This window comes from Rhineura floridana, chromosome 11 (assembly GCF_030035675.1).
Source record: "Rhineura floridana isolate rRhiFlo1 chromosome 11, rRhiFlo1.hap2, whole genome shotgun sequence".
Taxonomy (NCBI): domain Eukaryota; kingdom Metazoa; phylum Chordata; class Lepidosauria; order Squamata; family Rhineuridae; genus Rhineura; species Rhineura floridana.
Window position 1 is genome coordinate 27,591,968 of NC_084490.1, and position 18,101 is coordinate 27,610,068.

An 18,101-nucleotide genomic window follows, 5' to 3' on the forward strand; every position below is an offset into this window, starting at 1 on the left:
TAGGGTCGCCATAAGTCATAATTGACTTGAAGGCACATAATAACAACAACAAAGCTTGCTTCCAAGAGGTAACTTTTCTTGCTCTCCCAACAACCAGCTCTTAGAAGCCATAATTCTTAGATAAAACTCCTGGCTAGGCTTGCCTGCCTTTACCTGTGATGTTGTGCCTGACTTCCTTCCCTTGCAGACTGATATGCTTAGGGAAGCTTATCTGTCCTTCCTCCTTCCACCCTTTCCCCCTCTTCTCTTCTTCGACTGTCTGAGAGAGAGGAGACACCTTTGTCTCTGCTCTCTCCCTCTTTGGGGTAACAGCCCACTGGATCAACCCAACTACCCTGAAATGTGAGGTCGGGGTGGGGGGATGTAAGATTCTGTTATGCCATTCTGTTAATATGATGGATAATTTTTTTTATTCTACTATCCCCTGTGTGTGTGTGTGTGTGTGTTTATTTTTAATATTTTTTTTGGCTACTTAGATGTGCAGCAGCCAAGGCCAGCACTTTGTAGGAGTTTTTTTTTAAAAAAGTAACTGAAATGTAACTGTAGTGATTACTTTTGAGAAAAAGTAAAGTAATCAGTTACTTTCAGAACAATTGTAATTGTAACGGTAATTACTACTTTTTGGGCCAAGTAATTGTAACTGTAATTTATTACTTTTTAAAAGTAATCTTCCAAGCTCTGGGAAGCATCTGCATATGAAACAATTGGCCACCTCCCCCATAATTCGTTAACTTTGGCACCAGATATTCAAAACTTACCCTTTTCACCAACAAGGGATCTTGTTTGCCATCAGCCCAAGGTCAGCCACTATGTCGAAACTCAAGTCCAAATGCATATTCCTAAGTCAAACGCAAGAGTAAATAAATCCTGGGCGGAATGCAACCGGTGGCCAAACGAGAAGCAGAATCAACTAAGCCCTTCATGGCTACAAATGCACTACTTGGCCCCCGAGGAACTAGGCTCCCCAGGGAAACCATCTCTTCCAATGGACCTAACGAGAGTTGTCTCAGGCCCCTGTTTCTCAAATGTTTGCACAATAATTCCAGACGAAATCATACCATTTCCTGACTTGGCCAACTGACAGAACCATTTATTACACCCACAAAAGCCTAGTGTTAGTTCCACGCGTGAGGGTAGTTCCTACCTGCGCACGAAACAGTCCGATCTCCCGCACCCGGATCTAACCTATCTTTCCTGGAATATTGCAGGATGGAACAACAAGGTTAGAGACAGTGACTTTATAAACTTTATACAAACATTCAATATTCTCTGTCTCCAGGAGACATGGATCACTGACCAGGAAGTACTCTCTCTACAAGGCTACAAATCTTGGGCTAAGCCGGCAACCAAGACAGCTGCGAGAGGTCAAGCCTGTGGGGGTATCGCAACCTTAATAGCCACCACGCTGGACGTACAGATAACTGTTCCGCCTGAACATTCTCCTGATTTTTGTTTGGCATTAATAATTTCATTTACCGACAGTTACTCCATTATATGCTTGAATGTCTGTTTCCCCCCGTCGCTTTCTCAGACACGTGCTAATGGTTGGTTGCTCCTAGGGAAGTATTTGGAAAAGCTCTCATGCGCTTACCCGGCGCACCTGCTAGTAATAAGACCTGGTCTTATTTTCCATGACCAAAATTGGCCTAAAAAGAATGTTGGTTCACTTAGAAGAATATTGTAAAGAACAGCACCTCCAGGTAAACCATTCAAAATCAAAAATCATGGTCTGTGGCAGGTATAGGAAGGTCAAAAACAATTGGACTCTGAACAGAGTCCGTTTGGGTCAAGTGCAGTCCTTTAAGTACCTTGGAATTTCCTTTACAAACACACTTACGTGGAAAACTCAGGCAGAAGCCATTAAACTAGCTACTGCCAGATCCTTGGGGCAATTAAAAAGGTTTTACTACACTAGAGGAGGCCAATTAATTCCCCCTTTGCTAAAAATCTATAGAGCCATAGCAATATCTAAAATTCTCTTTGGGGCGGAAATCTGGGGACACTCCCTTAAACGCTTAGTAGAGCCCCTCCAAAATTTCTTCCTAAAACAGCTCTTGGGCCTCCCTCGTGGCACTCCTTCGGCACACGTCAGAGCCGAGCTGGGTATACGTTCATTAACTGCCAAAATTGACTTAGCAGCCTTAAGATGTTGGAGGAAAATCCAATTGATGGACAACTCCTCATTAGTCAAATGCTGTTGGCACGATCAACTACATAAAGGGGGGTGGGCCCAATCCACGAAACTGACAATTGATCATTACAATTTATCATTTTATGACTTTAAACTATTTTCCCCAAGGGAATTGCGCAACTGGGTCTTTAACTTTGATGAAGTCCAAGACAGATCTCTCATCATGATTGCTCCGTACTCGAAATGGTTTCCCTTTTTCAAAACAAATCACTCTGTAGCCTCTTACTTGACTACCCTTTGCTGCCCTCAAAAACGCAGAGCCTTTACGGAGTTAAGGTTCCAGACAATGCCCTCAGCGTTTTTAGAGGGTAGATATAAGGATCTCCCAAAAAACAAACGTTACTGTATTTGTGGAAATAAGGTGATTGAGGACCTTGCCCATTATATACTTTATTGTCCTCTTTATAACAGCCCTCGACGGAAATTTTTAGCCCCTTTTATCAAGCCTAGGATGGGCCTACGCCCAGAAACTATAATCACGGATCTTTTGGCAGATAATCATAAAGCTGTCACCTTTGCGATTACCAACTTTGCCATGGCAGTGAAGCATATTAGAGCCCAACTTGTCAAAGCAAATTGCACAAAATCTCTAACTCTTAGGGCTAGGCTATGATTGTTTAAAATGTCATTTTATTGAAATGTTTTTCCTTGTGTTTTTAAATTGAAATGTAATGGCCAATGGCTAGAAACATTAAAGACTTACTACTACTACTACTACAAAATTATTCTAATTTGCTTAATTGAGAGTTCTCAAAGTTACATTTTTCCCTTAATGCACCATAGCAAAGTTATTCATACCTATACCTGAAAAGATATATGTGATCATTTTAAACTGGAAGAAGTGTCTAGTTCTCACTTACCTCTAGAGGACAAAGTGAGAATATAAAAAGAATAAGTTGTTCAGGGACACTGATGGACATAGAACAATTATTAAATACAAGACATGGTTCTAGCACACATATTCCCCAAGACTGAAACTGTAAATCAGTGTAGCAACACAATCTACTATAGCAAAATAGATAATAGTCATTATAACACTGCAGTGAAACATGGGAATCAACATCTGCAAGGGAAATTTTGTCAATAGGATCATACTGGTGGTGGTGCTGCCGCTTGAACTGCTGTGTCATACTGTATGTAAGGCACATTCTATTAACTGCAGCATAGTTGATTATTCCCAGCCTATTCCTCATCAGTTTTATCAGCCAGGAGAACTTCTCATTGGTGGGATTGTTTCTCAGGTCTTATACCTCATCACTTTCATCGTGCTGGTGTTTTGCAGTGTTTGGCTATCATTTGTTCCAACCTACCTGAACACCAAAGAAAAATACATGAGATCTTCTCCATATTGTCCTGTAGTGCTGGACTACTGGGTTGCATATTTTTCCCTAAATGCTACATCATTGTGCTGAGGCCTGAGCTGATGAGGAGAAAAAATTGAAAGAATATAAGTGTCTTAACGAATCCCAAATACCGATTAGCATTCTCTAAGGCCCGCTTCAACTGTCTGCGCTCCTGGAGGGTAGATTTAAGGGCATGCCCTTAACGCAACGCCTCTGTCTGTGTAAGGAAGGCTTAATAGAATCTCTGCCCCATATCCTCTTTGCCTGTCCTCTATATGCTGAGGAAAGGGATCTATATATTGTACCTTATATGCAAAATCATCCCAATAGATCTCCTGAACATTGGATGTCATGGCTTCTATCTGGCAATAATAGCTCTCATTTGATTTCAGTTGCTAAGTACTTTTATGCAGCCCAACATAAAAGACAGTTATTTACTATTAACCCTTCTATGTAATTGCTTAATATTACTAGTACTAGTTTAGTGATAATTTTAACAATATGTATGCAACTGGTTGTAATTTTTATTTTTCTTGACGGGTCGTTGACCGTAATAAAGTATCGATATAAGTGATTGCCTTTATATTGCTCACAGACTTTTTTTTGATCTGCTGATGGTGAACCATGAACATAGACACTTCCCTATGTTAACATCTCCACTTGGATTCTTTTCACCCATGTTTGGCTAAGTGCTGCCCACTTCAGGTGGGCTCGCTACGTTGACTCTAATCTCATACAACCCACTCTTTGCTGTCTGCTACACACTTCCTTTATTAGACCCTGCGGGTCTTAACAACTTCCGTCCAGTCTCTAATCTCCTCTTTCTGGGCAAGGTGATTGAGGGGGTAATGGCTGCTCAGCTCCAAGTTTTCCTGGATGAATCGGGCTATCTAGACTCTGTTCACTCAGGCTTCAGGCCTGGTCATGGGACAGAGACTGCCTTGGTCGCCCAGCTTGATGACCTACGCCAGGCATCAGACAGGGGGAGTGCATCCCTGTTGGTGCTGCTGGACCTCTCAGCGGCCTTCGATACAATCGACCATGGTATCCTTCTGGGCCATCTAGCTGGGATGGGATTGGGAGGCACTGTTTTACGGTGGCTCTGGTCCTACCTGACAGACAGGACCCAGAAAGTGGTGCTGGGAGACTACTGCTTGACCCCCTGGCTGTCAACCTATGGGGTACTGCAAGGTTCCATTCTGTGTCCCATGCTCTTTAACATTTATATGAAACTGCTGGGAGAGGTCATCAGGAGATTTGGAGTACAATGTCATCAATATGCTGATGACACTCATCTCTTTCTCTCCCTACCACCTGATTGTAAGGAGGGAGTGCTCATCCTAAACTGGTGCCTGGAGGCTGTGAAGGGCTGGATGTGGGCTAACAAACTGAAACTTAATCCAGACAAGACAGAAATACTGCTGGTCAAGGAAAAACTGCACCAGGGATTTGCAACCTGTTCTGGATGGGGTTGCACTCCCCTTGAGGGAGCAGGTCCGCAGTTTGGGAGTCCTCCTGGATCCTGCCCTGCTGCTTGAATATCAGGTGGCTGTGGTAGCCAGGAGTGCTTTTGGCCAACTCAAACTGGTCTACCAGCTGTGTCCGTTCCTGGAGGCAATTGACTTGGCCACAGTGACATATGCATTGGTGACATCAAGGCTTGATTACTGTAACACACTCTATGTGGGGCTGCCTTTGAAAATGGTTCAGAAATTGCAGCAGCAAGAATGTTAACTGGAGCATGGCGCAGGGAGCATATCACCCTGTGCTTTATCGACTCCACAGGCTCCCAATTTGTTTCCAGGCCCAATTCAAAGTGCTGGTTCTGACCTTTAAAGCCCTAAACGGCCTTGGACCAATATACCTGAGGGACCGCTTATGCCCATATGTACCTGCCCGAGATTTAAGATCATCTGCCTTGGGTCTCCTCTGCATGCCTGGAATGAAAGATATTTGACAGGCACGCGGAAGAGAGCTTTTTCAGCTGTGGTCCCCAAGCTTTGGAATACTCTACCCGAAGAAGTCCTCTCTGCTCCCTCCCTCTTGGTTTTCCAAAGACTTCTGAAAATGATCTTGTTCCGGAGAGCCTTTGGGAGGGACTGAAGGTAGAGCCTGACACTGATTTTATGCCTTCTACATTAAATTTTATCTTTGTAGTCCCTTTAGTACCACTCCCTATATGTGTGTGTGTGTATATTGTATTTTAGGTATTTTAATTGTATTTTAATTTATTTTAATGTTTTTGTGATTTTACTGTTTACAATTATATTATGTACGTGTTTGATTTTATTTTTGTAAGCCGCCCTGAGTGCCCTATTATAGGGTAGAAGGGCGGGATAAAAATATTTTAAAATAAATGAAATGAAATGAAATGAAATATATATATATAATGTTGAGGCCTATTTATTTATTTATTTATTTATTTATTTATTGAATTTCTTAGTCGCCCATCTGGCTGGCTATCCAGCCACTCTGGGTGACGTACAAAATAGGCATACAAATATAACAGACATTAAAAATCTGAAAACAATAATGATAAAATACAGATAAATAACGATACAGATAACAATTTAACATAATGTTCATAAAATACCCCAAAGTAGACAAGCCGTGAAAACAAAAGCAACAAAGTCTGAGTCCCTCTGAAACATGACGAAGTTTCCATCTGGGAGATCTGCCTAGGATAGTGTTAGGAAATATTTTATTTCCAGGCCCCAAGAGTTGTCAAGAGTTGTCAAGAAATGCTGCATTATTGCCAGAACTGGTGACGCAATGAATCCTGGAACTTAGAGAGGGGGGGGGCATGACACTCTAAGTTTCGTTTCTTCTCTGATGAGAAATCACACACAAAGGCGCCTCTGAGGCTGTAACATCTTGGAAAAGAGATAACAGTGTATTCCCTTTGATTGTTGCTATTTCTCTCTGTCTTGCTTCACTTTATATATTTCGCACATTGTGTTTCCAAATACTTTGCTGGCCATAGATTTACGTCATACTGCTGAGTGGGCAGGCACATTAGCCCTATCTTTATCTCTTAATGGTGTCAATCTACCCCTCTTCCTCGCTTTCCTTAAGTTCTTATCTCAAATTAAGTTTCTTAGATTGACAAGTGTAGAAGTTCTTTATCAAGTTTTCGCTTCTAAAGAATTATGAGAAATGGAACAAGGATAAACAGATGCGCTTGCTTATCTCTGTAATATTGTGTTCCCTTTGTTATGATTTTTAATAATATTTTACTTTGTTTTGCTTATGAACCTTATATAATGAGGCTTTACTTAATAAACGATGCTCTCTCTGCCCTGTCAGACTGCTGTCTGCACGGTGTAGAGATCCCTCTTGATCAAGCAGTAATTGTGTGTGTGTCTGCTTTACTTTTGGTATCTGGCTGGGCCACTGAAAACAGGTAAATAAAGTGTCGAGCTTGTGCTCCTACCCAGGTTGAGGGGTGCGCTGGCTCGCCTCTTGGGCAGGGAGGGGGAGCGCTTGCATTTGAACCCAACAATAGTGTAGCATGCAGCTTTCCCTTCCAAAAATGTGACTGGTCAACTGTAGTGGACCTCCTTACTCTGTAAGCTTTACTAAAGTCGGCTGCAACCTTGAGTATTTTCGCAAGCACATACCACCCTACACAGGCTTCTATCCCATCCCAAAAAGTATATGGGGCAGAACATAGTGGAATGTAGCAGCTCCTTCAAAACTGGGGGAAGTCCACTGTACTTTTCATCCAACGGCAGCTTAATGGAGTTTGTATGTCCTCTACATCCTGGTTATTTTACTTCCACAACATCTAACAGGGCCACTCCTTTTTACTGGACAGAGCAACATAAGCCCTGAAAACAAATTTTCAAAAGGCCCCAGAAATCCTGTTGGTGACTCTGCTCCCCCCCCCACAGACACACACAGAGATAGTCTAAATTTAGATTATAAGCTCCATGAGGAAGAGATATTAATCTGTAATTTGTAAAAGGTACTTCATAAATAAAATATTTTAATAACATGATGTTAATTATCATGCATTATCAAACATTAATTGAATGTGATCTGCAGAAAGAGATGCACATCATCATAAAGCCTCAGATTCCCCAGGCTAATGACTGTGAATTTAAACCTGGGCCTTCAAGTTATGCTCAATAGAGTAGTAAAGTGTGTTCAACAGTACTCTGGAGAGTGAAGAATTTATCCTTGCAGGAGGGTTCATCTATCTTCCAGAGGCAGTATGGGAAGAATAACCTGGTGGTGGTGGTGGTTGCTAATAATAATAATAATAATAATAATACACACTGTAGTTAGAAGTTTTAGGCCTCAACTGTGATTTATATTAAAATAATCAGAGACACTCCATTAGTAAGTAGTAACATGTTCTACGGGAATTCTGAGAGAATAGCTTAGTCATAACAGTGCTATGGGTGCCAGCACAAAATGGCTGCCGTGGACAGCAAAAAAAGGTGCTGGTACCCTGGACTGGTGAACACTGTAACAAAAAAAAAGCCCTGTTTGTAGCAAATATGAGTATTGTGTGGTTGGATTTAACTCTAGCTTTGGACAGAAGCAGTCTGGGCCTACTCTGCCCTGTGCCAGTTTCTATTTTATCCCTCAAAGAAGAAAAATAATAGTTGTAGCATTAAAAGGAGAGAGAAAGATCCTAGCAGCTTTGTCATGCATGATACAACTTCAAAGGCCAAAACCACTGGGGAAGTGATAATTATCCCAATCATTGTCAAAATTACTGGTTTTCATCCTCTTACACCATGGGCACCCAGAGCTCATTAACATGATCAACAGTCAGCATCTGGGGGGGGGAGTTATAAAACCCTCATGTTGAATCAGAACTGGATTGAGGCATAGGCTGAGCTCTGTCATTCTTTTCTTCGATAATTACCCTTTCTATATATTAGGGTATCTTTCCACCATCTGATCCCATCATTATTTTTAACTGCCCCAGACCCTACTATGAATATCCATTTTCTTTATCCCTTGTCCTTGGCTACTTAATATTACACTTTCCTGTTACTTCCCATGAAAATTAGGACCTCATTAAGGAGGTACTGATTAACTCTCTCACACACATGCACAGTGCCATATTGTAATGTATCATTCTGACTTTTGGACAAAGGTTTCATAGCACTCTTCATGCTGGCCAGCATCTTGCCTCTTTTATCATCACTGCTTTTAAAATTCTACCTAATTTTAAAATTGATAGAGAATACCTGAACTTACCTTTTTCTTCTCTTTGCCAACAAGGGAAAGCCATTGATACCTGTGGCTGAACAGCTATATATATGGCTGTAAAAGGAAGAAGGGGGAAACATACTGTCTCACTCACCATTAGAGAATAAAGTGACGAGATCAAGAGAATTCACTATTTAGGGATACCGATGGACAAGGAGCCATTATAAATGGTTAAAGTAAGATATACAGATGGACAAAGTGCCATTATTAACTGTAAGACCAAGTACAGTTTCCCTTGCAGATCAAGCTGAAAATCCCTATAGCAAATGTATCATCAAATGTTCACGGGATGCTGTAGCAAAACTGGTAATACCCACATATAATGCCATTGTTGGAACTATGGAAATCTGTGTTGGGAGAGGACATTTTGTCAACAGGATCATGCTGGTGGTTGAATTGCTTCTAGCACTGCTATGTCATACTGCATGCAACACACACTTCATTAATTGAAGCATATATGATGATCCTCTCCCTATTCCTCATGAATTTTACCAGCCAGGAGACCTTCTGATTGGCGAAATTGTTTCTCAAGTCTTTTTCCTCTATAACAACCTCTCTTTCACAGAACAGCCTGCACAGATCTTGATTGATGAACCTATGTAAGGCATTACTGTATTTATCTGCTCTCATTCTGTAATTTAGTTAGACCATAATACAATAGCTGAGAACATCTGCTTACGCAGCACAAGGCTTAATAATCAATTTTAATTTTTGGTGTGAAAAAAGTGCCATCCCAGGTACATCTGGACATGTTAATCATATAGACAGAAAGATAGATAGGACAGGTGGATGGATATAACTAAATATATTGCCTTCTACATTATATTGATGAGCACAAACCACCAGTAGGTTTTCCTTCACAAGCACCATTGAAATGAATGCATCCTGTGCATTTCTACACATCTTGTGCAGAAAAGCCACATGGAAGATTATGCCTTTATTTAGTTTTTGTTTTGCCAGCCATTTCTGTTCTTTCCATAATTTGTTTCTTTTCATTCTTTGTCTTCATCTCTGCCCCCTCACCTGCACTCCCAGTCTTCTAGTTACCTGAAAACTTCATTTTATATTGTAGTTTAGAAGTAGTACCTGTTTCATTTTTCCTGTCATTTTCACCCCTCTGGTTGCTCAGCCTCTTTGCATCTTAAACAGGAGCAAACAGTAAGTGCTGAAATTTAAAGCACACTTCAAAAAGACCCACAATCAATTATGACTCCCTTAGTCATGTGGAAATCACAGTCTTGTGCCTTAGTTCTTACTTTTACATTTAAAAATGCACGAGAACATGTATGAAACAGGGTTTTAACTTTCATCTTATTGTATATTTCTTTTTCCTTTTTTGGTTGAATCTGTTGGTAAAGAGATTCTGTATTGATTGACAAAACAAGAGCATAACTGGAGAAGCTATGAGCAGAGAACCTGTGGCCCTTCAGATGTTGTTGGATTCCAACTCCCATCAACTCCAGGAAGAATAGTTAACTGTCAAGGATGATGGGATTTATAGTCCAGCAAGATAAGAAGGGCTATAAGTCCGGCCACATCTATTGTATGCAAAGATGTGACTTCAGTAACTGCATGGAACAGTTTATTAAGCACTAGAATTATCCTAAAACATTGTGAGATTTAGCTCATGAATTCACTGGAACAATATCTATTTCAGATGTTTTATCCTTTTTTTTTCTTCACTGTATTATCATATGCCATTTTAAGCTATACCTCAGTATTGAAGGCATTTAGATGAATGAAGATGAAGAGTACAAATACATTTTGTTACTGTTGTTGCTGTTGTTTTATTAAGCAGCTGTAACTCTTTTTACAGCTCAGTGCCTAAGAACTACCAGCACATCCTGGCCTTAGCATTTGCTGTCAGAGAAATCAATGAGAATCCCAACATTTTATCAAATCTCTCCCTGGGATTCCACATACTCAATAGCTACTACACTGCAAGGATGACCTACAAGGCCACCCTGAGCCTCCTTTCCACACACAATAGGTTTGTCCCCAATTTCAAATGTCACAACCAAAAGAATCTCATAGCTGTTGTTGGAGGATGTATCTCTGAAATATCTGCTAATATGGCCATTGTTTCAGCAATTCACAAGACTCCACAGGTAAGCTCTGTGTACGGAGATTTCAGATACATGGCACAAGTCTTGATTATAGTCAAGCATTTAACAATGTTTCCCTTAATATTTTGGCATGCAAAGTGGTTAAATGTGAGCTAGATGATATCAGGTAGTTCACAGATTGTTGAAAAATCATAGTCAAAGAGTACTCACCAATAGTTCTTCATGAAATGGGAGGGACATTTAAAGTGGGGTGCCAACATGCTTTTATCCTGGGGCTGGAACTCATCTTTTTAAAAAAATCTATCATTCTTATATTATACATTATATATTGTGTTAAATAAATGTAAATATTTTTATCTTATTAGTGTTATGTGCCTTCAAGTTGATTATGACTTATGGCAACCCTATGAATCAGTTACTTCCAAGAGCATCTGTCATGAACCACCCTGTTCAGATTGTGTAAGTTCAGGTCTGTGGCTTCCTTTATGGAATCAATCCATCTCTTGTTTGAACTTCCTCTTTTTCTACTCCCTTCTGTTTTTCCCGATATTATTGTCTTTTCTAGTGAATCATATGTCCGAAGCATGATAACCTCAATTTCTTCATTTTGGCTTCAAGTGACAGTTCTGGTTTAATTTGTTCTAACACCCAATTATTGGTCTTTTTTGTAGTCCATGGTATGCCGAAAGCTCTCCTCCAACACCACATTTCAAAGGAGTTGATTTTTCTCTTATCCACTTTTTTCACTGTCCAACTTTCACATCCATACATAGAGACTGGGAATACCATGGTCTGAATTATCCTGACTTTAGTGTTCAGTTATACATCTTTGCATTTGAGGACCTTTTCTAGTTCTCTCATACCTGCCTTCCCCAGTTCTAGCCTTCTTCTGATTTCTTGACTATTGTCTCCATTTTGGTTAATGATTGTGCCGAAGTATTAATAATCCTTGACAAGTTCAATGTCCTCATTGTCAACTTGAAAGTTACATAAATCTTCTGTTGTCATTACTTTAGTCTTTTTGATGTTCAGCTGTAGTCTTGCTTTTGTGCTTTCCTCTTTAACCTTCATCAGCATTCATTTCAAATCATTACTGGTTTCTGCTAGTAGTATGGTATTGTCTGCATATCTTAAATTATTGATGTTTCTCCCTCCAATTTTCACACCTCCTTCATCTTGGTCCAATCCCGCTTTCCGTATGATATGTTCTTCGTATAGATTAAACAAATAGGATGATGAAATACACCCCTGTCTCACACCCTTTCTGAATGGGAACCAATTGGTTTCTCCATATTCTGTCCTTACAGTAGCCTCTTGTGCAGAGTATAGGTTGCACATCAGGACAATCAGATGCTGTGGCACCCCCATTTCTTTTAAAGCATTCCATAGTTTTTCATGACCTACACAGTCAAAGGCTTTGCTGTAATCTATAAAGCACAGGGTGATGTTCTTCCGAAATTCCTTTGTCCATTCCATTATCCAACATATGTTTGCAATATGATCTCTGGTGCCTCTTCCCTTTCTAAATCCAGCTTGGATGTCTGGCATTTCTCGCTCTATATATATTAAGAGCCTTTATTGTAGAATCTTGAGCATTACTTTACCTGCATGGGATATTAAGGCACTAGTTCGATAATTACTGCATTCCCTGGGATCCCCTTTCTTTAGAATTGGGATATATATTGAATGCTTCCAGTGTTTAGTTTTCCATATTTCTTTGTCAAAATTTGGACAGATTCAGTGTCAGTAGCTTGTAGCAACTCTATTGGTATGCCATCTGTTCCTGGTGATTTGTTTCTTCCAAGTATTTTAAGAACAGCTTTCACCTCACATTCTAAAATTTCTGATTCTTCGTCATACAGTTCCTCCGTCATTGAATCTGTCATCCTGACATCTTTTTACAGAGTTCTTCAGTGTATTGCTTCCATCTTCCTCTTATTTCATCTCAGTCAGTCAGTGTGTTCCCCTGTTGATTATTCAAGATCCCTACTCTTGGTTTAAATTTTCCTTTCATTTCTCTAATCTTTTGGAATAGGGCTCTTGTTCTTCCCTTTTTATTGTCATCTTCTATTTCAATACAATAACTATTGTAATAGTTCTCTTTGTCCCTACATACTAGTCGCTATATTGTTGCATTTAGGGTTCTGACCGTGTTTCTATCTCCTTTTGCTTTTGCTTTCCTTCTCTCTTTAACCATTTTAAGAGTTTCTTCAGTCATCCATTGAGGTCTTTCTCTCTTTTTAACTACAGGTGTTGTCTTTTTGCATTCTTCCCTGATAATGTCTCTGACTTCACTCCATAGTTCTTCTGTCAACTAAGTTTAAAGCCTCAAGCCTGTTCCTTATTTAATCTTTATATAGGATGTTATTTAAATTGTATTTTGACATTATGATTGCTTTGTTGTTGTTCTTTAGCTTTACTCTGATTTTTGATACAACCAGTTCATGATCTGTACTACAGTCTGCTCCTGGTCTTGTTTTTGCAGAAAGTATGGAACTTCTCCCTCTTCTATTACCAATTATATAATCAATTTGATTCCTATATTGACCATTTGGTGATGTCTACATGTACAGTCGTCTTTTCAGTTGCTCCAAAAATGTGTTCGCAAGAAATAAATTATTGGCTTCACAGAATTTGATGTCTTTCTCCTGCTTCATTTCTGTCTCCTAAGCTCCATTTTCCCACAATTCCTAGTTCTTCTCTGTTCCCTACTTTTGCATTCTAGTTCCCCATGATTATCAGCACATCTTGTTTCGGTGTGTGATCAATTTCCCCCTGTACTTCTGCGTAAAATCTCTCCAATTCTTCTTCTTCTGCGTTTGCCATTGGAGAGTAGACTTGGATGGTGGTTATGTTAATAGGTTTCCCATTTAATCTCATTGATATCACTCACTCAGACATTGCATTGTAGCTCTTAATTGCTTTTGCTACATCACTTCTCACTATTAAAGTAACCCTGTTTCTTCTTGAGTTCTCATTTCCTGCATAAAATATATTCCAGTTGCCTGATTGAAAATGTCCCATTCCCTTCCATTTTAATTCACTCACGCCAAGTATTGTCATGTTGATACATTCCGTTTCTTTCTTGACAATTTCTAACTTTCCGTGGTTCATGCTTCTCACATTCCATGTTCCTATTGTGTGTGTTGTACAACTCTAGACTCGCCTTTCGCATCTGTGCACATTAGCCTCTGGGCATCCTTTCAGTTTTGACCCAGCTGCGTCATTGGTCACAACGCTACTTTTACTTGTCTTTTGTTCTTCCCCAGTAGCTCGGTGAAAGCCTTCTTAACTGGGGGTCTCATCTTCTAGCACTATCTCATGTTGCATTTTGGATACTCTGTTCATAGGGTTTTCATGGTAAGAGGTATTCAGAGGTGGTTTGCCATTGCCTTCCTCTGAGTTTGGATGCATCTTAGTCTGGTGTCTCAGCTTTGACCATTCCGCCTTGGGTGCCCCTGTTAGGAGTCTAGCCTCTTGGTCTAGACTCCTGATGACATTGCTCTCAGCTTCTTCAACACTCTCAAACCCCCTCACTGCCTTAAGGTGTGCATCCTAAAGGGGGTCAAAATTTATTAAATTACATAAATTGGTTGATTATTGAAAAATTTGTTTTCAGGAAAATATAGCAAATGACATTTCATGTTTTAATGTAATTTTTCAAAATGTATTAAATTACATGAAAAATTTGAAATGTCATTTGCTATATTTTCCTGAAAACATATATTTCAACAATCAACCAATGAGTTCCAGTATGACACAAAGTTTCTAATATTAACCAGCCTTTTGGCACAATCCACCTGGTAGATATGCTGGGCTGAAAAGCTTCAGAATGTGGTGGAGCTGTGGAGGAGGAAGAGTGTCAGTGCCACTGGGCTCTGCCAGCAGAAGTCATCCATGGGGCGCAGCCAGGCACAGCCAACTCATCCTAGACCGGCACAAGTGGATTCAATGGAACACTCAAAAAGGGGTGTTCTGAGGGTGTTAGGGGCAGAACTGAGGGGAAGAGGACTTCTGCTACATCCTGAACCTGTTTGGCTCAGTCCTGTCACCCTCAGTCTTGGTAGCTGCTATGCCAGGAAAAGGGGTGGAGGAAGGAAACATGCATTTCATTTCCTTCCACCATAGTCTACCAGTGGAGCCAGCATCCTCCCCTCCTAGCTGCACCTGAACGGAGGTTGGAAGTGGCAGCCCCTGGTGCCAGCCTTGCTTTCACCAGGCTCCTATGAGTTGGATTGCACCCTAAGTCTTCCTTCTTCCAATCACATTACATGCAATAAACACATGAGTTTTACCATGTGCAATGTACTCTTCCACGTGGGTCTTCTATCTTCTTCCATTTCTAAGCCACTTCTACTGTAGTTGTAATAATTACATTTGACACCAATTCTTGTTTCTTTTTAGATACCAAGTCTTCAATACATCCTCATAATAATCTTTTTTTTAAGTGATTCTCTTAACAATTTCAACAACCACCTTCCAAAATGGTTGAATATTCCTACATGGCCACAGCTTATGAAAGTTAGATGCTCTCAGTTCAGGGCAACTCCAACAAATATTCCAGAGTTATTTATTTTAATTAATTTTAAAGGAATCAGATACCAATTATACAAAACTTTAAAATGTTTTCCCCCAGAACTATTGAGATTGAAAATGTAATCCATGCAAAAAAGGAATATATATATCTATATAGTCTATATATTTTCATTAATATCTATTAATTAATCTCTATTAATTTCATTAATCTCCATTAATGAAATATGATATTAGAATGAGTACAGAGAAGGGCAATGGAGACAGTTAGGAGCATGGAAAGCAAGCCATACAATAAAAGATTGAAGGAACAGGGCATATTTAGCCAGGAAAATAGGGGACATACTGTAGATGAGACAGTAGCATTCTTCAAATATCCTAATACATACAAGGTGGGAAACAATTTTTCCCTGCTGCTCCAGAAGGCAGGACCAGATTTTGGTTAAACATTAGGGGAAACATTTTAACTGGAAGCACAATTCATCAATAGAATAGGTTACCAATCGATGGAAACCCAATCACTGGACGACTTCAAGTAGAGAATGAACAGCAATCTGTTGGGGATACTCTAATACTGGAATTCCTGCATCACCTGGGAAGTTGGACTAAATGGTCTACAAGAGCCCCTGAAACTCTAGGATTCATAGTATTCTCTTATAATTCATTTATTTCAGCTCACTTATGGATCATTTCTGCTACTACAAAGTTCCAAAATACTATACCCTTTTTTGTATCAGATGGTCCCAAATGAAGCCCACCAACACATGGGAGTTGTGCGGTTACTTCAGTATTTCAGATGGACATGGATTGGGCTCTGTGCTGCGGATGATGACAAAGGGGACAGGTTTTTACAGACAGTTGTGCCAGTGCTTTCCCAGAATGACATCTGTTATGCCTTCATAGTAAAAATACCTAAATGGAATTATGTGGATGAGTTGATAGACTTGATTATACAGCAGTGGAAAAACTATGCAACTCTCATTGAGAGAAAAGCCAATGTATTATGTGTCTACAGAGAACCTCCATCCTTTCAGATTTTAAGAGTAATAACATTTCTAGCACTCTTCTTGGAATTGCCACCTCTGGGTAAAGTGTGGATTATTACATCTCACTGGGATTTTGCATCACTGTCTGTTCAAAAGATTTGGGATATACAAACATTCCATGGTTCTTTATCCTTCACAGTTCACTCAAATCAGCCATTAGGTTTCCAAAAGTTCATTCAGATGACAAGACCATCCTGGGCCAAAGGAGATGGGTTTATCCAAGACTTCTGGGAACAGGCATTCAGCTGTTCTTTAAAAATCTCCATAGAACAGGAGAGGGAGGAGAAGACAAAAACCTGCACTGGAGAGGAGAAGATGGAGAACCTTTCTGGAGTTCTGTTTGAAATGAACATGACTGGCCACAGCTACAATGTCTACAATGCTGTCTATGCTGTAGCACATGCTTTGCAGGCCATATACAAATCTAACTCTAAACACAGAGGAATATTAGAAGAAGAGAGACTGGCAGTGCAAAATGTACAACCGTGGCTGGTAAGTTCACCTCACTTTTTTTTTTTAAGCAGACTTGTTTATGATCCAAATGAAAAAGAACTCTTAAGTCAGGTTAAAACAATTACACCAAAATCATTTGTAGCTGTTGTTTCGTTTTGCAAATCCATTTGGATACCCAGTGATTCTTTTTAAATTATTAACCATGTGGAGACAAATCTAGAGAAATCTCAGCTAGAAATATAAAGTCGTCATTTATACTGTTCCCACTTTTTAAAAAAGTTACTCAGGTTTTAGGGATGTTTATTGAAATACATTCAAGACCCACTTGTCCCTTTGTTTGTATTCTTTTTCAACCTAGGTCCATCACTTTCTAAGGAGCATCATATTCAATAACAGTGCTGGAGACTCTGTGCACTTTAATGAAAATGGAGAACTAGTTGCAGGTTTTGATCTTACAAACTGGGTGGTGTTCCCCAACGGCTCATTGGTCAGAGTGAAAGTTGGAAGACTGGAACCACAGGCTCCTCTAGGCAAAGAGTTAACTATTGATGATGAGCAAATTGTTTGGCATCAGAGTTTTAATCAGGTGAGACACAGCAGCAACTACTGCCTGCTTTTCATGTGCTGAATTATGGAGGGTAGCAGTTACACAGCTGCTTCCTTTCTATGTAAAGATGAAATAAACATGATGAGATGAAACCTGTGTACTTCACCTGCATTGCCCCACTTCCCGAGAGTGTTCACAGTAGATTTTTTACCTCATGGATTCATCTCTCTCACTCTTTCAAAGTAAACCTTTCTTCCCAACAATGTCACTTGCTGTTTTATGATAAAATTCTGTTATATCAGCCTGTTGCAAACACACACACACACACACACACACACACACTTTTTTGCATTCTGCCTTTAATTCTATTAAAATGCTACAGAATCTCATAAACTGATTTGTGAAGGAAAGATAGGAATAAAAAAGGAGGGTTAGGTCACATCTCCAAAGCACCTATTTCATATTGCTTCATATGGGCCTGAAAGTAACAATGACTTGGAAGTCACAGAGGTATTCCAGAAGTATTATGGAAGCCGATCAAAGTCAGATCCCCAATCATTATCCCTTTCCAGAGCTCCAGTGACTCAACACTTGAGACTTTTTTCCCCCTGTAGCTCTGTGGTTTGTCCCAGCCCACAGTTAGTGAGAGACAGAAGAAGTGCTGCATTCAACCTCCCACTAATGTTTTTAATT

At 39.9% G+C, this 18,101-nt stretch overlaps 1 protein-coding gene across 1 annotated transcript in view; it reads left to right on the forward strand.

Moving 5' to 3' along the window:
* Positions 1–18,101, forward strand: part of LOC133367659 (vomeronasal type-2 receptor 26-like) — a 45,888-nt gene that overhangs the window by 2,611 nt on the left and 25,176 nt on the right. Inside the window, exons 2-3 of the mRNA XM_061591754.1 lie at positions 1,280–1,411; positions 17,220–17,447. Coding sequence (XP_061447738.1) covers positions 1,280–1,411; positions 17,220–17,447 — 360 coding nt within the window. The remainder of the gene's footprint in view (positions 1–1,279; positions 1,412–17,219; positions 17,448–18,101) is intronic.